Below are 24,606 nucleotides of genomic sequence, written 5' to 3'. Positions count from 1 at the left end.
GGGGACATTTTTTGGCTCAGAGTTTTAACCATAGGGTCTAGGGCAGTGCCTGGCACATAGTAAGTGCTCAGAATAAATGCAGAAGGAAAGATATTACACGATAAACTTGATTGAATACCTATGCACAGTATTTAATAGACAGGATTTAAAGTATCTAGATTTTATTTCTAGTTGAAAGTATATAATTCTTGTACATTGTCATACTGATTTAATCTTACTGATTTAACTTCAGATTTTCCCTCATTTATACTCTTGTGATTTTTCTCATTTCCTTATTTGACATCAGATAATCTTCACTTCATCCATGGAGTTTAAATAATCTTTTATGACTCCAGCAACCATTTTTATCATATCAACCATTAACCTTTTTCACTAGAGTTAATCATGTAGAGTCGGTTTCCCCTCTATCTTGTTATCCCATAATTCCTGTGGAAAGTTTCTCCGTGAACTTGAATTCTGCCTTCTAACTATTGTCACCGTTTGGAGAGTTCCTGTTATATGTTGTGTCACAACTGCCGGACATCTGCCTTTTCACTTTTTCATCTATTCTTTGTTTAGCCTGCTTCGTAATTTGTAACCTCCCATCGTCTCTTAGAACGCATGGGCAGTCCTTATTTCTGCCATACATCAAAAAAGGAATCAGAGCCTGATTGCTTTGAAAATGCCAAGATTCTAGGGCCAGGCACGGCAGCTCACACCTGTAATCCCAAAACTTTGGGAGACTGAGACGAGAGGACTGCTTGAGCCTGGGAGTTTGAGACCAGCCTGTGCATATAGTAAGACCTCGTCTCTACAAAAAACTTCTTAAAAAAATTGCCGAGCATGGTGGCACAAACCCGTAGTCCTAGCTACTCAGGAGGCTTAAGTGGGAGGGTCACTTGAACCTGGACGGCGCATAGGTTGCAGTGAGCCATAATGGTGCCACTGCACTCCAGCATGGGTGACAGAGTGAGACTTTGTCTCAAATTTAAAAAAAAAAAAAAAAATTCTGGGATTCTGGCTGTGCTCTGGAGCCCAGCCTCTTTCTCCTGCCTTGTGTGCCATTGCCCATCCTATCCCCGGATCAGTTTTAGATTTGTGAGATTCTGTAAGTTTATACATTCTCACATACTCGTTAGTGGTTCCTGAAAAGTGTTACTTTTCTTATTATTTTTAGCACACCTGATGCCATGGTTGTGACTTACTGATTTTAAATAACTGCTATGAGCTTGACTTCACTTGCTCTTTCTCAAAATGATCATAAGAAATGTTAAGCCAAGAAATAAGGCTATGTAAATACTTTTTGGATCTGAATTGAGATGTTACAAAATATTGGCAGTGAAAGCTTCGGGCAAGCCCAGTACTAAGAAATTGAAAAGAAATGGCGACTTTATGTCTTCATACAGTAGCAGTTGGGTTGACTCACTGCAGCATGCCTGCCAGAACCTGTATGTGGCTCTTTAAGCTTTGCTAGAACAGCTGCCTGAAAAATGCATTTGTACAAAGGGTTTTGAGAATTGTTTGTTACCTGTAAGCAAAAAGTTTACCTAACCAAATGTAAAATATGATTAAATCTACATGTAGTTTAAAGAGTTGCTTTACCTGAGCAATTTGGCTTCTTTTGAACAGTATCAAAGTAGATAATACGGTTCTGTATGTTTTGAAATAACTGCCTTGACTTTGCATTTGGAAATGAAATTTGTTATTTGACCAGTTAAAGTATATAAGATTTAAAGTTAGTTTATCTTCATAAGGGAAGCATAGCATATTGAGTTCCAATAGGAAAGTAGTTTTATTTTAAATCAAAGTCTTCCTCTTGGTGGGTTCTGGAACTTAGATTTAATTACATCAGTTGGGTTTTCTAATCATTGTGTCATCCATTGGCCAGAACAAGGGGATCTTGTATCAGATGGGATAGATTGCATCCCAGCCCCAGCACGTGCCAGCTTCATGATCTTGGGCATGTCAGGTGGCTGTTTCCCTCATCCTTAGAATGTGAAGGGATGGTCAAAAGCCACCACACAGGATCGTAATATAGGCAGTGTCTGTTCTGATCACATAGTGGGCACAGCTACATGATACTATTACTTATTTAACAAAGGGGTCCTATTCAGGCTGCTTTTTTAGGATACCTACCAGTTTCTAGACAGAATATAAAGGTGAAAATGATTTGATCCTAATTCAAGAAAACTTACAGATGAGAAAGAAAAAGCATATCCATTGAGCTTTCTGTTCTCTTGACCTAGGCTTTATTGCTATGGCTGAGACTGGGTCTAAGAGATTTGGATTCTCTTGCTGTGGGGACAGAGGTGCTCACCTAGGTGTGCTGTAGTTCATCTCCTCATTCTTCACATTCAAGGGCTGATTCTTCACATATAGTACGTCCTTGGCTTCAAATATAGTGTGTGGGACAGGCGGAGGACCTTAGCCTCTTAAATTTAAAAGAAATTTGAATTCCTTTAAAATTTGTCCTTATGCCTAAAAATCCTTCACCTGTCATCAAACTGTCTTCGGCTACATGGATTTTCTGTTTGAAAAAAAATCATAATGGTATTCATGATTAATTTTCTATATTAGCATAACTTAGTTAACAACTTGTAACTTAAAGTAGATGTCGTACATGTTTTTTAATCAAAAACTTTAGAAAAAATTTTTTCTTGTGCCATTTTCTCCTCCAGTAATAGCATGCTAGTTTATGTTGAGATACCCACCTCTGGTGATACAGTAAATCATGCTTTCTGAAATATTTTGTGGTTACTCTTGGCTGTGCCAGCAGACACTAGTAATACACAGATCTGCTGATTCTCATGTGAGATACGTTTATTCTTTATCAAATAAATTATACTCACAAATTTTTATTAAGTAAAATACTTTATGTATAAATCCCAATACATCCCAAATGAGGGAGGAGAGATTTTGTTTGACCATGCTGGTTTATCACTTCTGAGTGTTTCTTTGGAGATAGCTTTTGCAATCTTCCTTCAGAGATCACAGTCCCTACTCTTTAGGTTCGGAACAGGTTTTATACCTGCAGGCCTATTTTGTTACTATCTATGTAATTCTCTGCAGGGCAAATTTTTAGAATCTGGGACAGCATTTTCATGGTACCTGTTTATCCTGAAGAGGAAGTGGAGCCAAAAGTCAGAACTTTCTCTAACTTTCTGACTTACTTTAGGAGAGTATATTCTTGGAATTTAGATGTTTAGTAGCTAGAAGAGAAAGTTACACAATTTGTAATCCTGTGCTCAAAACAGGAAGTGTGGTCGGATTACATGATCATTGATGTTACAAGAATTAAGGCAAATCAGTTTTATTCAAAACAAACCTAGTAACTAAGAAAGAGGTCCATTTTTTGTTTTGTTGTGGTTGGTGGCTAATATTGAATACACTTCGCCAGATTTTTTTCTGGTTGTATTATACTTTACATTTATTTCAAAGATACTTCTTTTATCTTTTGTTTGTGTATATCCCAGCCAAGCCACCATTTAGCAATAAACCTGTTGAGTGACTTTTTCTTGTATACCATAATGTTGCTAACTGGCAAGTCCTATGACTGAAGGCTGTATTTTCTAGCCTTGAAAAAATATGAATTTAGCTGTGCACAGCGGCTCACGCCTGTAATTCCAGCAGTTTGGGAGGCTGAGGTGGGCAGACCACTGGAGCCCAGGTGCTCTAGACCAGCCTGAGCAGCATAGTAAGACCTCATCTCTACAAAAACACAAAAATTAGCCAGGCATGGTGGCATGCGCCTGTAGTCCCAACTATTCGGGAGGCTGAGGCAAAAGGGTTGCTTGAGCCCAGGAGGCGGAGGCTGCAGTAAGCCAAGACCACACCTGGGTAACAGAGTGAGACCCTGTCTCAAAAAGAAATAAAAATATGAATTTAGCTTCTGTTAGATAAATATTGTGCAAGACCTACATTTACAAGTTGCTGACAGTTTTCATTTTATTTAGAAACTTATCCCAGTATGTTTTTAGTACATTTATGAAAGTTGTTTCTTGGCAGAGTTACCACCTCATGTAGGCGGTCATTTACAAAACAGCCAAGTTTTATTCATTTTCATTAGAAAATATAGTGATTTTTACCAGGATTTCCGAAGTAACCACGCCTGCTTTCTTCAGTGGTAGATAGTGGCTTTGCAGTAAAAATTGGTGGTCAGATTTTTGAATAGGTATTTTTGGAAATACTGAAGGATTTTAACCTCTAATAATTTGCTTTTTGGAGCATTGGTAATGCTCCAGCAGATTATTTTTTCCTTTTCAGTTTTACTTACAACATTTCCTCAAATAGCCATGTGCATAAAATTTGGGGGAAAAGGAAGAGAGGAAGCAATTACTGATTCATCCCTGTGATATTTGGCTATTTCCATGGAAGAAGGTTAAGGGTAGGGGAGTTTTTAAAATTTGACAACACATGTACAGATTGGAAAATGTTTGCTTTTTACTATTTAGGTTCACGATAAGCCAGAATGCCTACAGATACGTTAATCCAAGTTTGAGGAAATGGATTTTTTTTTTTCCCCACTGAAACAATAGCAATAAGGTTAAACATAATCCGTAGACAATTGCGTTTGTATTACTGTTCCCATTGATCAGTGTTCACATAGGCAAAAAAGAATAATTTATTACATGTGAAAAATAAAGCTCACTATTAATAATGTCCTTTGGACAGAAATGTAAAGTAACTGCACTGTTGGGTGATATTTGCCTTGATAGCGTCATACATCTTACTGTGTATTTAATTCTAATGTTGAACTTTTTATGTACCTGGCACTGTTCTGAGTGCTTTACAAATATTCATTCAACTTTAATTCATTTAATGGCTAATTACTCTAATTCAGTTAGAGCTTTTGGAAGAAAGTAATTGAGTGTATTATGTATCCCCCCCACCCACCCCATTTGTTTTGTTTGCATGGACCCTGACCTCACTGATTAGGAGTGGAGGACTTTAGTCTCAGGGCTCGCAATGAATCCTTGTCTTGTGGTAGTTCTGCTTCAATGTTTGTAACATGTGAAAGAGTCTGTCTTGAGATGGTGAGAGGCTTGCACTTAACTGGTTTCTGTGTTATATAATTATAATTGTATTCGTACATTGTAATTGTATAATTGTAAAACTTACATTTTTTGGAAATTACAGCCTTTAATAAATAAAACGTATACATGTCCTCTCTCTCTTTTGTTTAATTAGGCATATTTTCTATTTACATGCTAGAAAAGTTGTTAGAAATCATTTCACATTCATTCTTCTCTGTGTCCCTGCCCTTTCCAGCATGCTCGAAGACGACCTTCAGCTCAGTGACAGTGAGGACAGTGACGGTGAACAAGTAAGTGTTGCACAGCCTGTAATACCAGGAGTCCTTTTAAATCCATCTAACAGATCTGAGCTGCTTGTTCTAACCTGTTTTTTGTTCTTTTCCTGTTCCTTCTTCCCCTTATTGTGAATGCCTAGACCCCAGAGAAGCCTCCCTCCTCATCTGCACCTCCAAGGTACTGTGTGGGTTTCTCCCCATCTGTACAGAATGTTTGCAGTTTTTTACCAAATGGGAAAAATAAAGCCTTATTTAGTACTTCCACAGTTTTTTCATGGGAAGAAGCTGAAGGATCACAGTAAAAGGAAAGTACCTGTTTAATATTTTGGAAGCTTAAATCAGCCATAAGGAGGTTGTTAACCCTTTAGAAGCGAGAGCCCCACACTGATCTACATCATCAGTATAGATGTTAAAGATTTTTAAGAGTTTACAGGTTGGGCGTGCTAGCTCACGCCTGTAATCCCAGCACTTTGGGAGGCCGAGGTGGGCAGATCACTTGAGGTCAGGAGTTCGAGACCAGCCTGGACAACATGGTGAAACCCTGTCTCTACTAAAAATACAAAAATTAGCCAGGCATGGTGGCGTGTGCCTGTAGTCCCAGCTACTCAGGAGGTTGAGGCAGGAGAATCGCTTGAACCCAAGAGATGGAGGTTGCAGTGAGCTGAAGTCGCGCCACCGCACTCCAGCCTGGGTGACAGAGCGAGACTCTGTCTCAAAGAAAGGAGTTTACACACAAGCTTAAAATACAATTTATCATCAGTGTTAGGTAATCAATATTTGAAAAGTTAAACTGACAAGCCCAGTGTTTTAATGGAGGTAACAGATTTGCTGTTTTCAGTAAAGCTCAATTATTTCCAGAACTTCTTTTCCATTATGGTTGTTTTCTTAGTTACATGAATTTTCATACTGTTTCAGCTGCTTTTCAAAATGACCAGCAGTACATTTCAGTGTGATGGGAAATGGAACAAGCCAGCCATACTTGAGGAAATGTGATGATTTAATTTTTGAATATATGAACTATTTGAACTACTTTTATAATATTTTCCTCTGATATGCCAGATACCTGTCTTTTATGGACAAAGTTTACTCCCTTGAGATGTGCTCATCCACTCAGAGACGAGATTAGTGATAAAATCTTGTCCATTATGCAGGGGATGTTACAGTTAATGTGGAGGAAGCCCATGTAATTATGTGCACTCTTACAGATTCATAAGGTTTGCTTGATTATGTCTTATTTTGTTCAGTAATTTCTGGTGGGTTATGATGACTCATAAAACATGACAAGGTAGCCTAACTTCTAAAAGTGAAGGAAAAGGAAAAAGAAGAGACCAAGCAGGGGTACAGATTTGAGGCAGGAGTAACATTGAGAGTGTAGCCCCTTTTGCTCATCACTGGCTCATGCTCTTCAGCTGCCAGTGGAGATAGGGCCACAGACTGGGTACAGCATTTCTGTGAGGAAATTATATAGTGGTATCGTGTGTGCTTTAAAATTACTTCAACTAGTGATTTTGTTATTGTTTAATACTTTTTATTCTAGTATGTTATTTACGAATCTATTTTGAAAACATTTTAGGTGGATTTGGAATCTGTCCAGATTTTAGTTAATGACTTATTGCTTTAATTAATACCATCTAGGGTGAAGCTTTAAGATTATATATGCTTTGAAATTCTATGTGTGTCTAGCATTGTGATCAATGTGTTTTCTCACTAACTTAGATTTATTGCCCCATTCTTAAAACTTGGAGTAGATAATCTCTCCTTTGGCTGATATTTGGGGATGATCCCTAAATCACTTTTGTAGTTCTGCCAGGAAGTGTGAATGGTTGTTTACTTTTGAGTTCATCTTGCAAAGGAACACCATTTATATTTAGTGGTCTTTGGCTACCACCCAGTTCTTGTATAGAGAATATAGGGAGATTTTAACTTACTGGCTTTTCTTATAGAAATTAATTGGATTTGGTTATGTGTAGCAGAGACCAGCAAACTTAAAGGATCAGATAGTAAATATTTTAGGCTTTGTGGGCCGTATATGTCTCTGTTGCAACTGTTCAAATCTGCCATTGCAGCGTAAAAGCAGACATAGTACATTAAAGAAATGGGTATGGGTGTCTTCCAATAAGACTTTATTTAGAAAAGCAGGCAGCCAGCCTAGGCTATGGTTTACCAACCCTTCATATGAAGCACCCAGCATCTAACTTAAATTTTGGATCGCTTGAAATATTCTTCAGGAGTAAAATTTCACAGGCTTGTCTTTTATGCATTTATCTGGTGAACAGTTTTCAGAGGTTTTTGCTTTTCTATTAAACTACTTTGGGCCTCTCTCAGTTGGATGATGTGATAGTTTAGCAGTGTATCTAATACCAAGACCCCTCCTTTTGAGTAGCAGAAAAATGGGCAAGGGAGAAGGAAGAAATCCACCTTGCATCGTGCCTTCTAATTTTATCTTTTGGTTGCTTTGCAGTGCTCCACAGTCCCTTCCAGAACCGGTGGCATCAGCACATTCCAGCAGTGCAGAGTCAGAAAGCACCAGTGACTCAGACAGTTCCTCAGACTCGGAGAGCGAGAGCAGTTCAAGTGACAGCGAAGAAAATGAGCCCCTAGAAACCCCGGCTCCGGAGGTACCGTGTCCCCCCTCGAGATGGCCACCTTAAATGGCAGCATCCTGCCCTTTGAAGCTAGAGTCTGTGCTGTGGGCCAGGACTGACCATGAGACTGAGTCGTTCTGTGCCATGGGGCAGTGCTCTCCTGCTCCTGCGCTGTCTAGAGCCATCTGTTTCTATTTATTTGCTTCTTACCAAATATTTAGTAAAGGAGAGTTGGAAGAGAGGTCTTCTCCCCCCTGTTGAAAATGATAGGCCTTCTCTGGCATTGCTAGTGGTGTTTTGAAGATCAACTCATTAAGACTGTTTGCACACCATTTTCTTTTCCCTTCTTTTAAAAAGAAAAGTTGGTTTCAGTAGGCTGCTATTTTAATATTAATGAGAATTCTTTTTGAAATTTTAGAAATGCATGAATTAAGGAAAGCAAAAGGAGACCGCCTGATTTAGCAAAGGGCAGGAATGTGAACTAGAAATAAGTCATCAGGAGTTCTATTTTCGAATCACTAAAAGCCATGCGTTAAATTGATGGCAAAGTGATTTTGTCAGGGTTCTGTTTCTTGCTCCCTTCTGCCCCATGTAAAACAGGGATGATGGTGTTTGCTTGTTACCCACCCTCAGGAGAATATTGTAAAGATAAACTGATAAGACTGAAAATCTTAAGCACTAAATAAATATAGAGGGTTTATGCTATTTACTGGATTGTGGAGCCCAAGAAATTGTTAGTAACATCTAACAGGGTTGCCAGATAACCTCAAAATTTGGGTAGCATTGTAAAAATTATGGTGGGGAAAGAATTTAATGAAAAGGGAAGGCATTCTTTTCTTTTTGGTGAATGAGACCAGCCCACATCGAGAAAATTATTCCAGATATTTAATATGGAAATGCCAGGAAATGAAGCTTTCTAATTAGGAAAGCATTAAAAAGCCTTCTGTATTTGTCTCTGTTTAGAAAGCAAAGCAGTTCCAGTGGGGCATTAACTGAATACATCTGGAGCTGATATAGGGAGATTTAAGGGTCTTGTCTGAGGGTGAGGGAGGCTGAGAAAATAACTGGCTGTCATTTTCTGTTAGATGCGAATCTATGTCTGGCGCAGAAAATAAGAGTTTGATATGTTTTGGAGTGGACAGACATGCATCAGTATTAACTGCACTTGAAGTGCCTTTCAGATTTAGAAACTACACTGTGTGTTTCTGGGGCTCTTTGTTTCCTTATATGATACTAATTGCTATTGAAATAATTTTTCTTTGCCTCAGGGAAAAGGATACTGAATATGCTGTGCAGACAAATTGTGCGATGTTCACTGTTAACGTTTATAAGATCTTTGCTTTGTGTTTCACCTTATTCTTAAGAAAAATCTTCATGCTAGTTAGATTACTGACATCAAAAAGATAATTAAATAACATTTAATTAAAATAAAATGGAAATGGTACAGATTTGGCTGAATAATTGAAACTTGATAGAAAGTCTGGTATTTGTAGTAATGAGACATAGATATATTTTATTGCTTGAGAAGTTACTGGAATAGAGTGAAACCTCTTAGGTGTAAAATAAATGGTCCCCTCCTGCCTTATCTTTTAAAATCACTTTACTAAAAAGGGCTAGTATTGGTATGTATTGCAGATCCGTGGACAGTACGTGTTATGTACTGAGGCTCATCCTCCTGGGAATATTTTATCTTTGTTTAGATTTTAAATTTTGAATTTTTCCTAAAGTATTTAACTACATGTCTTTCCTTTTACAGTAAATACCTGCATTATTATAAATCTCTGGTGTTATTTGGGAGTAACACAAATTCCATAATAGGCTGTACATACAGATACTAATGAGAATTCTTTTTCATTAATATTCCATAATCAGTACTGTACATTATGCAGTTTTCAGTTTCTCACTCTTTTATGTCTTTTAATTTTTTGGGTATGTAGTAGGTGTATATATGGGTGCGTGAGATATTTTGATACAGCCATATAATACATAATAATCACATCAGAGTAAGTGGGGTACCCATCACCTCAAGCATTTAAAAAACATTTTGCACTCATATTCCCTGTAGCTATGTAGTGTTACTAAAAGAATAAATCTATATTGTGCATAGCTCAGAACTTCTTAATTCAAAATCATAATTCATTCTAAAGTATACTAACTTTTGCCAATTTATTAAAACACCTAATAAAAAATAATTATATCCTTTTTTTCCTACTTCCAATTTGCAGTATTTGGGTTGCACCGGCACTGGGAGAGCAGATTGGGGGTGGGGTGAGGAGAGGCGGAGAAAGAAATGAAAGTCCAGACCTTGATCCTCTAAACAAAGATAAAATGTTCCCAGGATATTTGAAAGTCTAAAACCTTGGCACTTTTATCTACTTAAACTTTATTTTTAAAAATGTTTTATTTTCATTTTTATTTATTTATTTTTATTGAGACAGAGTCTCACTCTGTCGCCCAGGCTGGAGTGCAGTGGTGTGATCTTGGCTCACTGCAAGCTCCGCCTCCTGGGTTCAAGTAATTCTCCTGCCTCAGGCTCCTGAGTAGCTGGGACTACAGGTACGTGCCACCACGTCTGGCTAATTTTTGTATTTTTAGTAGAGATGGGGTCTCACCATGTTGGCCAGGCTGGTCTCGAACTCCTGACCTCAAGTGATCCACCCACCTCAGCCTCCCAAAGTGCTGGGATTACAGGCGTGAGCCACAGCGCCCAGCCTAAAAAATATTTTAAATCAATCCCTTATGAAAACATTTTTTCCATCTCAATACCCAAATAATATATCAAAGAAATTGTATCCATTTCACAACTTAATATTGGGTATACAGGATTGCCCCTACCTCTTCCCCTTGTCTGGCACAACTACTCAATTTTACCCTCAAATTGGGACATAGGCCTTCCTTCAGAACGTTTTAGGACTGTAATGGAAGAATATATTTTATTTCTGTAACCAGGACATTCTTAGGGACTACTAAATGTATCTCAGTACTATACTGTTCTGAGGGTTGGGGGGAAACCAGATGTTATTTATACCAGGAATGACTTCCCTTTTGGGTTCACACTTAAATTGTCTTCTAAAGAGCATGCCAGGGATTGGGGTGCAGTTGTAAGTATAGCCAGCGGGTGAGGTATGTCCATACCTTTCCTGAGGAAGGGTGTGAAGGCTTCGTGCCTGTTGTGATTGGCAAGTGATGTCTCTCACTACCTTGTCCCATCAGTTAACCGTTTATGTAACCACACCCTGAAGTCGCTGCAGGAAATCATGTTTGACAAGTGGGCATTGTGTGCTAATCTTCTCTCTACTCTTAACCATTCTGCCTTCTTAGAATGTTGCATACAGATTTAGATGTGACAAAATGCCTGCCACTTAGTAGTAGTTTCCTTCTTCCCTCCCTCTCTGCCCTTAAATTCAGATGACAGCATGGGTATACAGTTAACATAAGCGAAGGAAGCCATCAGGAAGATAATGTTATCATAAGCAGCAGTATGAGGTAAACAGAAAGAAAAAAGGAATTATGCAGTCATCTTACTGTCCAAAGAATGTTCTTGCCTGGTTTTTTAAGTTTCTTAGTTCCGTTCCATTAGTCACACTAAACCCGAACCGTCTACCTGATCATTTTATTACCTAACCTTTTCCTGGCCAAAAAGCCTTTATGTCATAGCCACATATTTTGCATCATTAGATTTCCATGTTTTATGAAGTAGAATTATTTGGGATGTTCCACTCGGAAAAATTGTCAGCAGTCTTTCTTCCCCTTAAAACTTTTCCACCTACTGGAGTGTTCTCCTTATCTATAATCTAAGCAAATAAATCTGAAGTGGGATGTCTTTCAGCTAATTTTCTGATGCGTTATGTATATGACTGACTTCTACAAACCACCTCCCAGAGTGGATCTTTAAAGAAATTAGTATTTTTCTTAAGATAAGGACGTAAGGACAGCGATGTGTTCTCTTTAAAATAAATGTAACTATCACTCACTCTGTTAGACACTAATGTTTTTCTATATGATATGAAATTCATGGGTATAGTAATCCACCTAGCGGAATACTCATATATCTCATGCACCCACTATGTGCAAGATAGAGTAGTGGAACTTGGAGACACAAGAGTCTCTGTCATTCTTTTAATAAGGTGTGATAGCTGAGCTGGAGAGACGTGGTGGGATGCAACAGCAGTTAATTTATCGACAAAGGTTGAACTAACAGTTAAGATAACAAGCCAGGAACCTCTGTTTTTATGCCACGCAATTGTACATTCTCATTGCCCCTGACTGTATGCCTCCCTTTGTATCTTAGAAGCATAGGTGCTATTTCAGACCAGGTTGCTTGTAATGAGAGATTTGATGTATGACTTGTTTTTTTTTTGTTTTTTTTTTGTTTTTTTTTTTTTGGGACCGAGGTGTCACTCTATTACCCAAGTTGGAGTGCACATGGCTCACTGCGGTCTCAAACTCCTGGGCTCGAGCAATCCCCACCTTAGACTTCTGAGTAGCTGGGACCACAGGCATGTGCCACCTCTCCTGGCTAATTTTTTACTTTTTTGTATCAATGAGGTATTGCTATGTTGCCCAGGCTGGACTTGAACTCCTGGGCTTAAAGAATTGTCCTGTGTTGGCCTTCCAAAGCTGAGATTATAGGCGTGAACCACCGTGTTGGTCCAGTGTTTGACTTTTCAAGAGTTCACATGGGATTAAATGCTTGGCTAATGTGACCCAGCTGACTTCTTATCAAGGTGTAAAAATTGCAAATCAGTATATACTATATGTGATGTGATAACTTTGTCACATATAAATGTTTACTACATAATGTTTTTAAGTAAAAGAGAGAAATGGGCCTGTTACTCTAGTGCTTTGGAAGACTGAGGCAGGAAGATCACTGGCGGCCAGAAGTTTGAGGCTGCAGTGAGCTATTATCATGCTACTGCACTCCAGCCTGGGCAGCAGAGTGAGACCCTATCACATACAAAAAAGAGAAATCTCTTCTTGAATAAAAGTCATCTTTAGTTGAAAAATATGTCAAAACAAGGATAAAATGTGAGCCCACTAAAACTTAGTTTATTCATTAGCTGCCTTCTGCAGATACTTGATGAAATGATTTTTTACTCATTTCCTCCTGTTATTCCTTAATAGAGTAGTTCACATACCAAAATGTGTCAATTCTGTTTAAATTATACTGTAATTACCATTAGATATATTATAAAGATTTCTCAGCAGTTGGCAGTTGCCTGTTGGTTAATACTTGCTATTACCAAATTTCTAAATCCCACAAAAAAGTGAAGGTTGCTTTAAGAGTTAATTGTTATAGATCTTATAACTTGAGGAGGATGACCGGAACCTAAATTCTGGGTTTGGAGGGATTCGCTCCTCTGCAGGACAGTATTGTATAAGTGGGTGACTAACACAAAAGAATGATTTGTCATCATCAGTCAGTTAACACTTTTCTTTCTTTCCTTATTTTTAGCCTGAGCCTCCAACAACAAACAAATGGCAGCTGGACAACTGGCTGACCAAAGTCAGCCAGCCCGCTGCACCACCAGAGGGTCCCGGCAGCACAGAGCCCCCACGGCGGCGCCCAGAGAGTAAGGGCAGCAGCGACGGTGCCACGAGTCAGGAGCGTTCTGAATCCAAAGATCCTCCCCCGAAAAGCTCCAGCAAAGCCCCCCGGGCCCCACCCGAAGCCCCCCACCCCGGAAAGAGGAGCTGTCAGAAGTCCCCGGCACAGCAGGAACCCCCACAGAGGCAAACTGTTGGAACCAAACAACCCAAAAAACCTGTCAAGGCCTCTGCCCGGGCGGATTCACGGGCCAGCCTGCAGGTGGAAAGGGAGGCGGGACTTCTTCCCTACGGCTCCAGAGACCAGACTTCCAAAGACAAGCCCAAGGTGAAGACGAAAGGACGGCCCCGGACCGCAGCAAGCAAAGAGCCCAAGCCAGCAGTGCCCCCCTCCAGTGAGAAGAAGAAGCACAAGAGCTCCCTCCCTGCCCCCTCTAAGGCTCCCTCAGGCCCGGAACCCACGAAGGACAATGTGGGGGACAGGAGCCCTGAGCACTTTGCTCTTGTTCCCCTGACTCAGAGCCAGGGCCCGCTCCACAGTGGCGGCGGCAGCAGGACTAGTGGCTGCCGCCAAGCCGTGGTGGTCCAGGAGGACAGCCGCAAAGACAGACTCCCATTGCCTTTGAGAGACACCAAGCTGCTCTCACCGCTCAGGGACACTCCTCCCCCACAAAGCTTGATGGTGAAGATCACCCTAGACCTGCTCTCTCGGATACCCCAGCCTCCCGGAAAGGGGAGCCGCCAGAGGAAAGCAGAAGATAAACAGCCGCCTGCAGGGAAGAAGCACAGTTCTGAGAAGAGGAGCTCAGACAGCTCAAGCAAGTTGGCCAAAAAGAGAAAGGTGAGTTCTGGGGAGACTGCCTTGACTCCAGTGTGGACCATCCTTGCTGTTGGCCTGATGGTATCTTTGATCGACCTTTGATTTAGGCCCAGTTGAGTTGTCTCACAAGTCTTTGCTTTGATTCGCTGTAGCCTTTGCGCCTTCTACTAGCGTTAGCTGTCTGGACTTTGCTTCTCATTCTGCATATGGGCGTTAACACGTGTTGTGTCCCTCCATCGGTCTTGCTAGTTTAAAAAAGGCGAGGCAGTCATTAAAAACGATAGCTTCTTTTAGGATAATGTAGCATCTAGGGCTGCCCCCACCCCACCTCTTTTTTTTTTTTTTTTTTTTTTTAAGGCAAGGTCTTGCTCTGTCGCCCAGGCTGGAGTGGTGTGATCTTGGCTCACTTCAGCCTCTACCTCTGGGGTGGAATGATCCTCCTACCTAAGCCTCCTGAGTAGCTGGGACCACAGGTGTGTGCCACCACGCCCGGCTAATTTTTGTATTTTTTTGTAGAGGTGGGGTTTCACCATGTTGGCCAGGCTGCTCTTGAACTCCTGAGCTCAAGTTATCCACCTGCCTCTGCCCAAGTGATGGGACTACAGGTGTGAGACACGATGCCCAGCCTCATTTTCGTTTATTCTTATAACTGGCATTTACCACCTGGCCCATTAGGTTTTGCCCATTAGGTTAGAAATTGAGATATTATATTAATTGAAATGTTAATTCATATTCTGAATTATTAAAAGAACTGCTCTGTACAAATTTTACTCTTGTAGTAGGATCTTTTATACCAATATCACATCCATATTTTAACACATGACCATACAACACCTCATTACAGTTACTAACATATGGTTAGTGTCTCCTTGAGTAATATAGGCTGATAATGGCACATTGCAAAGTGTTGACCACATCATTTTATTTATTATAATTTTGGAAGATTCTTTTGGATACAGAATGGACAGAGTAAAAAAAAAATTGCTGCATTATTTAAGATTGTCTGTTACTTGAACATGCTGCTATTTTAGACAGTCTCCTTTTATTTTGAATCATTGAGCTCTTGTTCTATTTGTTGCTTTTTCATGATGATGAAAGATTAGTGAGCTTTTCTCCAATAGCATTCCCAAGCCAACTTGCCCAAGAATCAGAGACAAAGACACAAGAAGGGCCAACTCTCTCCTGCTGAGAAGGAAATAAAATTTTTAACACTCTTGTAAGTACATGAAAAGCTTCTTACTCAGCTGTGGAAGTTGAGCTAAGAATAACAAAGGGAAAAAAGATTGTGAAGCCTGCTGTCATGTCTGAGATTTGACTGATTAATCCACTGGGTTAAAAATATAACCCGACTTTACCAAATAGTAAAGGGCGACTGCTTTCTTCAGAACCTCCTCGCAGCAGACTAGAGGATGTGTATTGCCACCACATTTGCAGCAGGCAAGTTGAGTGGGATGGTATCCGTGCTAATGAGTGCTCTGTCTCAGCTAGAAGAGGGCATATTTTCATGCCAGAAACTTCTTTAAACTTTTTATATGGGATGGATTGGGGTGTGTATGTGTGTGTGTGTGAGAGAGTGAGTGAAAGGTACAAAACTTTATGGAGAAAATTGTGATGGACCTGGTTAGGAAAAAGATACCTGCATCTGATAACACCTGAGAAAACTTCAGGAACACACTCATGTAGCTCCCTGTCCTGGTAAATCTCTCACCTGTCTCCCAGCTGCTGTGGTCTTGTGTGGTCTCCAGTGCTGGCCGTCTGCATTAGCTGGGGTGGGGACAGGTATTCACTTCTGAAAGGATTACTTACCGGGTGGAAATGTTAGAACCTGGAGGATCCCCCAGAGAGCTCAGTCTAGTTCATACCCCAGTGCAAATCTAGAAGTGTTGCTTGAGGCCCTAGAAAGGGAAGCTTCCAGCTCTCACTGTTGACTGTGGGAACTGTGCCCTCTAAAAGCCGTTCCCAGGTTTTGGCTGAGCACCTCTTGGGCAGCTCATTTATCTTTCTGTTTAGAGCATGAAGAAATAGTGATCCCTTCATCTTAATCAAGTGCATGATTTCTTCAAAAGGCTGTCGAGCTGCTGAGAGATCTGACCTGGGAAACAGTCGGCCTCTTTGGTACTGTCAGGATTGATGTCTGACCCACTGGTTCCAAACTCCGGCTACACATTACAGTCACCTGGGAGCCTTTAGCACTGATGACGGGAATCCCCAACCCCCACTGGTATTTTAAAAAATTCCTCTGGTAATCCTAGTGCCTATCAGGGCTGGGAACCACTGAAGCAGAGCCGTACTACAGGGCCCAAGAGCATACAAAGCTAGTTATTTGGATCCAAAATTGGTCAAGTGTGCAGTATTTAGACATCATGATCTAGGCAAACAGAATTCCTGGCCTGAAAATATGTCACTAGTTACAAACATTAGAAGCTTTCAGGTAAATAAATATAAAGAAACAGTCAACTGTATTCTTACTTCTTCATCAGAGAATCGTGTGTCGTTTGGTTTAACTTCCTGCTGGATTCCAGGTGGGAGATGAGCATATTAATCTCATTATTTATTGTAGAGGACAGGTTGTCCCCCCTTCCTCATTAGTGCCCTGACTGCTTGTTCGGGGTTCTCTGCCCCAGGCCCTCTGACTGGCACGGTTGCTCCAGCAGGCACCAGTGTGTGGGCCTGCTCTCCATGGCAGAGAAAGGGCTGTCAAGTTTGGGTACTGCTAACATTTGGATAATGAGGATATTTTTCATTTTCTTCATTTTAAATGTGAACATTAGAAAAAGCTCTGTGAGCATATAGTCAGAGCAATAGAAGAACATGCTTGATCCCTCACATTAGTGGAATTTAGTGTTTTTATTTAAAGGCCTGTTAGAGTCTGTCCCTCTCTTGGCACAAAGTTTAGCAAATATTTTCTTTCAGAATATTTACAGATTCTTGAATCCACTTCAGACTTAAAAGTGTATGAAGATAATCATAAAGAGTTAATGGTGGCTAACATCTGTGATGAAGTCGTTAGACATGGCGCCTATAGAAATGCACACACATTTTTTTTTACTACTCTGCAGCCGTGGGTAAGGAACAATGCATGAGGAAAAGTAGAGAAAACTGTGAGGGTAAATATGCATGACCTCATGTTGTGTTCTTTACATAAACTACTGAATTTCATCAGTCTGACTGCAGTTTAGATTTTCTAATACCAACTTATGTTTTCTTTTAAAAAATTTTTATTTTTAGCTTAGAGACTATTCTGTTAATTCATCTACTTATTTTTTAGAGACAGGGTCTCACTCTGTTGCCCAGGATGGAATGCAGTGGCATAGCTCACCAACCTCAAACTCCTGGGCTCAGGTGACCCTCCTGCCTCAGCCTCCTTAGTAGCGTGGACTACAGGCACATGCCACTGTACCCAGCTAATTTCTTTTTATTTTTTGTAGAGATGGGGTTTCACTTTGTTGCCCAGGCTGGTCTTGAACTCGGGACCTCCAGCAACCCTACCTCTGCCTCCCAAAGCAGTGGAGGTACTGGTTGAGGGCAGTTGTCTGGCTCATTGGTGTTTTGAACAAAGAATTGGACAAAATGCACACAAAACCAAGGCAGTGAAAACAGATTTATTTTAAATGAAAGTATGCTCCGCAGGGTGGGAGCTGGCTGGAGCAAGAGGCTTGGGAACACTGGTTCTTCTGGGGTTTGTATGCCCTCTAGAGGTTTCCCATTGGTTCACTGTAGTGGCCCACGACTGTTCTGATTGATTGTAGGGGGGACCAATCAGAGTTACTTTCATTTTCCAGCTACCACACAGAAAAAGGAGGGGTTGAAAAGGGAGTAGCCTCTGATATCCAGTCAGTGTAGGTGGGCCTAAGGTTCCCTGCCTTCAGACCCTGTTCTCCTGCCTCACTGGGGTTACAGGCGTGAGCCACCATGCCTGGCCTATATTTTCTTCTTTAGAATTCTTAAACCAAGCTTAGTTTTTTCCAGATTTGGAAGAAAAGTTGAACTCAAGAACTACAATATATATATACAGTAATATGCAACCAGGCCAGTGCAATTGGGAGCCTTCTAAAAATGTACCTAGCTGGGCACAGTGGCTCACATTTGTAATCCCAGCCCTTTGAGAGGCTGAGGCGGGTGGATTGCTTAAGCCCAGGAGTTCAAGACCAGCCTGGGCAACTCTGTGAGACCCCGTCTCTGGGGGAAATTTTTTTTTTTTTTTTTTTTTTTAATTAGCCAGGCGCAATGGTGCGTGCCTGAGGTCCCAGCTACTCGGGAAGCTGTGGTGGGAGGATCACTTGAGTCCAGGAGTTAAAGGTTGCAGTGAGCTGTAATTGAGTCACTGCACTCCAGTATGGGCAACAGAGTAAGACCCTGTCTCTAAAAAAAGTAAAATAAACACGTAACGTGCATAGAGCTACATGTGTGAGCCTTGCATTGTTCTAGGAGCTCATGGAGATAATTCCTCACTTCATTCAGTCATCTTATAGATTCCTTTCAAATGAAGGATAGTCTGTCTTAATTATCATTTAGATGAATAACTGAATAAGGAGGTGCATTCATTCAAGTCTTTCTTTTCCTTTTTCTAAATAATTGCTTTGCCAACCAAGACGCTTTAACTTTTTTGGGAAAGACATTCCAGTGCTATCGTGTATGTGTTTTGAGGAGTGAGGAAGGGAAGTTATGATGTGTAAGAGGAAAATGCAGCTTTATTGCAGGGAATGATTGGTTCAGTCCTTCCCTTGCATCCAAGATCCGACTGTCTTTTCTTGGTTTATTTCTCCAGATCAGCACCCCTGGTTATCTTTCAAAGTGAAAGCTCATCCCTTCTGCTTGACTAAGGCCACTTACATCTAAATTTCTCCATGCCTGTTAGTTACCCTGAGGAGAGCACCACAGCCATATGCATGTGATAGCTTAGGCTGTTCTGAATCAACCGTTCCCTCACCAAAGAGAAAAGTGGATGAATTTCCCTTTTCTGTAGCACTCATCCCAGTGAACACAACCTGTTTGCACAGCAAGTCCCTGGGCCTGATCTTGGTGCAAACTTAAATTGATGTCCCTTGTGTCTTTTTTGTATTGAATCTCCTTCCGAGGCGAATCACAGGGAAGTCCCTGAATTTCCCCCAAAGACTGCTTCTCCAGTTTTCTGTGTTCCATGTGCTACCAAGCTCATTTGCTTCCCTTTAGAAGAAGATAATAGAGCCTTAGAATTTAAGTGTGGAAAGAACCTTAGTGGTCCCTTGATCAGCTGCCACCTTTTATAGATGAGATCCAGAAAGGCACTAACATGGCTTGGCTGCTGAGTAAAAATAGATCTGCAGCTCAGGCATGCTGTCTCCTCCCAGTGCGGTGATCTTTCCTCTTTTTCACACGTGTTTCTGCGTACAAGTGTCTGTCGGGAGGATTCTCAAGAGGCGCACAAGGTCGGCGTACTGGCTCTGACGCCGGTGAATAAGGCGGCTACCACGTCAGCCCTGGCTTGGTTCCTCCACGGCCCCCACCGTTGCCACTCAGTACCACACACATTCCTACTCCACTTTAGCTCCTCCTGCAGATGCCCCCATCTTCCTCCACAGCCAAGCTCCTGGTTAACTACATCTTTCCATCTGCTGGAATCTCTGTGGCCCCAAATAAGTGTCAGTTCTGGAAAAAGCCACCTTTTCCCTGCTTCCTCCAAGTGTCTGCTGGGTGAGCCAGCTGCAGGGCAGCGCAGCCCGCCGAGAGGCTTTCCCTGACGGAAACTGACTCGGCCCCTTGCAAGCCCATGTCTTCCTTTTATGGCCTTCACTCTTGCCCTGTGCTCCACTGTGGGTGGAGTAGCATCTGGCAGACGATCAGGGCTGCCTGACCCAACAGGTTAAGAAAAGCAAACAAGTCTGTGAGGACCAATTTGTCAGCCGGCAGCCTCCCTTTGTGGAAGGTGAGGCACCGTCCTTGAGACACTTAACCTAGTAGAAAAAGAATTTCTGAAACCCATACCTTAAGCCAGATTCCCTGAAGTGGGGGTGACCTGGGGGATAAACCACAGGGCAAAGGGACTTCTTTTTCCTCCTGAAGAGAGAGTATCACTCTCATCTGAATGGCTTCTTGACCCAGAAAAATCTAAAGAACACTGTGCCTCCTGTTTTTTGGCAGGTCTTGTTCTTGGAATTTTGGTCTGCATTTCCGCTCACCCAGTATTGCATGGCTCCCAGGTTAATGACCCTTTCCTACATCCATCCACTTAAAGTTGTAGTGCAGTCCTGCATCCAGTGACCTCAGCTGTGTCCCTGAGCTATTAAGCTGAATTTCTGTGCCACTGACAAATACCGAGTGCCTACTCTGGGGAAGCCTCTGTGACTGTTCCAGAGAGAAGATGACAAAGTTCCAAGTGCATAGTGTACAAAAAAATACTAACCTCATGCCCGCTGGCTTGATTTCAACAGTTAAGCAAAATCAACAGAAGGGGATTTTTGCTTTAAAGTTTGATGGCTTGCTTTCTACCAGCTTATAGAATAGTATCTGCTTCTAGGTTGCTAAATATCAATATAAAGCATATTATTCCAGTAAGTGCCAATGCAGTTGTTAGATGCTGGCGCTGAAGTTAGTGCTCGCTGGTTTCTCTCTTGTTGGCTGTCTACTTGAGTCACCGATTGGCACAGCCAGAGCTATAACCAGTCTGTGAGGATTGATTTGCCCTGACTTGTATCTTCATATGTGGTTTATAAGGTCTGCCAGATTGGCCTATAGTTACAACCAGCATGTCCTAAGCAAAATGAAACTATACGAACAAAAATCAGCTCTCATTCCACTGCTAGACTTTGGTGTTTTCTTTAAGAAGTAGCCTTGTTAATGCTTAGTTTTGCCTTGGGGGCCTTAATGTGTCATTAACTGCCTGGAAATACCTTTCATTGAAGACAGTATATTTTACTACCTCATGTTCAATTTAGTATCCATCTGTATATTTTAGCAAATTTTGACTTTTCAAAGACAAAGTTTCCGTCTTGTAATGTTTCTTGGGCCGGCTATACTTCCTTTCATCTAAAACTCAATACAGTTCACTGGGCCCTTTGGTAACAGGGTAACCTGGGCATAATTAAGTGCTTGATTGACAGAGGAGTTACCAGTACCAGACGTCAGGTTCTATTTTAACCCCATCATTTCCAATTGATTCTTTTTCTCTCCACCATTATTCACTGTCTCTCAAGCGTTGCCACTGTGAGTTGTTGAACGGAGGTTTGTATGCTGCACAGAGCCCTGTCGCAGTGCCCCAGCAAGCTTCTTGTGGCGTGTGGCAGCACCTTTAACCTCTAAATTGTACTCCAGGATCTGCTATAAGTCCATGCTTGCAGGAGAAACAGCTGTGTAGAGTTTCCTATTGCATTTCATTTGTGGGTTTAGAACTTGGTTGCTCATTTCATGTATTATCTCCTTTTTCAGTCCTTCAAGGTACATTTTTCCAACTTCTCTAATGAATGATTACATTTCTGAGTAGCTGATCTGTTTTTATCTTATCTAAGCAGTATATTTATAATTCCTTCTTTGCATTGGCTAATCTGATTAGTAGTTCAGAATTAGTAGTTCAGAACCCAATTTGCAGATTATCTATAGCAAACTCTGAAGAACTGTGCTGTCAAGTAGACATACAGTATAAGCCACATATGTAATTTAAACTTTTCTAATACCACATTAAAAACTGTAAAAAGGGGAGGAAATGGAAAATTAGTAAAAAAAAAAAAAAAAAATTTCTTTTTGAGACAGAGTCTCATTCTGATGCCCAGGCTGGAGTGTAGTGGTGCAATCTCAGCTCACTGCAACCTCCACCTCCTGGGTTCTAGTGATTCTTGTGCCTCAGCTTCCTGAGTACCTGGAACTACAGGCGCCCACTACCACACTCAGCTAATTTTTGTATTTTTAGTAGAGATGGAGTTTCACCATGTTGGCCAGACTGGTCTTGAACTCCTGAGCTCAAGTCATCCATCCACCTTGGCCTCCCAAAGTGCTGGGATTACAGGCATGAGCCACCACGCCCAACCTAACATTTTAATAATTATATCTAATCCAGTATACCTAAAAGATTATTCAACTCCCAAAATATGTATGTCTGTTATATATCAATAAACAAATCACTTAACATAAAAATATTACATTCCCCTTTTTGTACTAGGTCTTTATTTCAGATTAACACCATTCAAGTTCAGGTGCTCCCTAGATCTAGCTGTGGCTGCCAGATGGTAGCGTGCAGGACAGTGAGAACTGATAGCCTTCCGAGGATACAAGCCTTCACTTGGCCTTAATTTCTCTCTTCCTCCTGTATTTTCCCTTCTTAACGTTTTTACTTGTGCACATACTGTAAGATTAAAAACAGGTATCTTTGTAAGCTACTCTCAAGCCGTTTTGAAACAAGGCACTGCATAAATGAATAAAAGTGTTTTTTCCAAAGGAGTCTCTGAAGGGCTGGATGGATGTGCAAATGCGGGCACACTGATTTGTAGGATGCCAGGAGAAGGGAATTTTTTTTTTTTTTTTTCTGTGTTCTATTATTTTGTATGGAGCCAGACTGCTTATTGGTGTCTGGGCAGATTTTGAGCCTACACATCTTAAATTATTCATTTTTCTTAAACTCAGGAGGAGAGGAAGACACAGTGGTGAAAATTGGGGCCTCCCGCAGTTAATTTGAAGAATTTTTTTTTTTAAGAGAGGATTTCAGGTTTGTTAGGGATTGTCCTAAATTGACTGGCGTCCCAGATTTCTAACTTGGTGACCTGACACTTGGGAGGTTTGGTTCTAAATGCACGTGAGAATTAACTGAAGGGCCTCACCCGTCACTTACCTGCCACCTGCTAGACAGTGTGTGGGCTTCCACCTGAACCCAGAGCCGTGGGAAGGAGGCTGGCAGGAAGTCTGCACATCAGACTCCTTAGATAGCTGGTGTATGTGCTAACAAGTGAGGCACGAGAATACCACAGAGACTTTCATCATGAAGAATTCTGTGTTGTTTTAATGATTAAATGTATTTAGCGCTTTAGTTGGTATAAATGGATGCTTTGGAGGTACTTAAATTCTTTTTTCTTTTTTTTTTAAAACCCTACTTTCAAGGGAACAAGTTAGAGATACTTAAATTCAGTAGTCACAGATTCCCTTTTCCTTACTTCCACTAAAATATTTACAGTCTTTTCACGTTTTTTTTTTTTTGGAAAATAGAAACATGTTTCTATATATGGAGAGATAAAAAGTATTAAAAAAATTGTATCAGTGGAGGGGAAAAAAAATGTTAGCTAGAATCCCAGAGCAACTATTTCTATTGTTGTTGTGTATCTTTGTGGTCCTTTCTATAAAATACGCAGGGGATTTTGTAGACGGTTTCCTTTCAACATTATACTTATTTTTCAGTAGAAAATAAAGTAAGCTTTAAGTAGTCCATTTTGAATTTTATACAAACAATAAACTAGTGGATGTAAGTGGATGGTTCTTTTGAAAGAAGTTGGAGGAAACCTCATAAAAAATCATCTCTGTATTATTTGATGTAAATATGCATGTTTCATGGATTCTTTTCTATTTAGAAAAACATCAGTGGTCTATTGAAGTCTACTTGCCTGGATTGTCTGTTACTGTAGACATCTTCCTTTTCCTGCATGGGAGGAGTGGTTTTTCTTTATGCAAAAAAATCTGTCTCAATAGAAATCATGTCAGATCTACATTGTCCCCTGCCCACTCCCCATCACACTCACACACACACAGACACACATGGTAAGTACTAATAGGGTTGCTGTGCGTACAGAAATGTCTCCAAAGGTTAATTTACCCTCTTTGCCTTTTCTATCTTTTCTTTTCTGTTTTGTCTGTACTATTATGTTCGCAATAATTTGCTTTGCTGATTATACTGTAATAACAGGGTGAAGCAGAAAGAGACTGTGATAACAAGAAAATCAGACTGGAGAAGGAAATCAAATCACAGTCGTCTTCATCTTCATCTTCATCCTCCCACAAAGAATCTTCTAAAGCAAAGTGAGTATAGAGATTAGCAGCCACCTCATCTCTACGGGGATCAACACTTCTTGGGTCTTGACAGAGCAAAGACATTTTTCTTCTGCAGTAGAATCAGTGGATTAATAAAGTCAAGCTCATTTGGACAATGTATTAAGTTTGTTTTTGTTTCTTGCATCCTTGAGGACCTTACAGGAATTAACAATTCATGTGGCAGCAAATTTGGATTTATCAGAAACATTTTCAGTATGGATAATTTCTTTAGACATCTGGATTTTTTTTTCCCTAAGGGAAAGTAAGAAAGGTACCATTATTTCTACTTTGCAGAATTGGAAACAAAGACACAGAGAACTAACGACTTGTCCAAAGTCAAATAATTCTTAGTGTTGGAGCCAGCATTTGGACTCTGGGAGCCT

At 40.8% G+C, this 24,606-nt stretch overlaps 1 protein-coding gene across 4 annotated transcripts in view; it reads left to right on the top strand.

Moving 5' to 3' along the window:
* LOC105479662 (ALF transcription elongation factor 1) overlaps window positions 1-24,606 on the top strand; it is a 202,959-nt gene that overhangs the window by 167,081 nt on the left and 11,272 nt on the right. For all 4 annotated transcript variants that reach the window (XM_011737760.3, XM_011737758.2, XM_011737759.3 and 1 more), the window contains 5 exons: window positions 5,248-5,302; window positions 5,428-5,465; window positions 7,749-7,905; window positions 13,328-14,260; window positions 24,099-24,211. In XM_011737760.3, the coding sequence (XP_011736062.2) occupies window positions 5,248-5,302; window positions 5,428-5,465; window positions 7,749-7,905; window positions 13,328-14,260; window positions 24,099-24,211 (1,296 nt within the window). The remainder of the gene's footprint in view (window positions 1-5,247; window positions 5,303-5,427; window positions 5,466-7,748; window positions 7,906-13,327; window positions 14,261-24,098; window positions 24,212-24,606) is intronic.

Source organism: Macaca nemestrina, chromosome 3 (assembly GCF_043159975.1).
Source record: "Macaca nemestrina isolate mMacNem1 chromosome 3, mMacNem.hap1, whole genome shotgun sequence".
NCBI classification, from domain to species: Eukaryota; Metazoa; Chordata; class Mammalia; order Primates; family Cercopithecidae; genus Macaca; species Macaca nemestrina.
The sequence above is the reverse complement of the archived record's forward strand: the minus strand, read 5'-3'. Positions and strand labels throughout refer to the sequence as shown.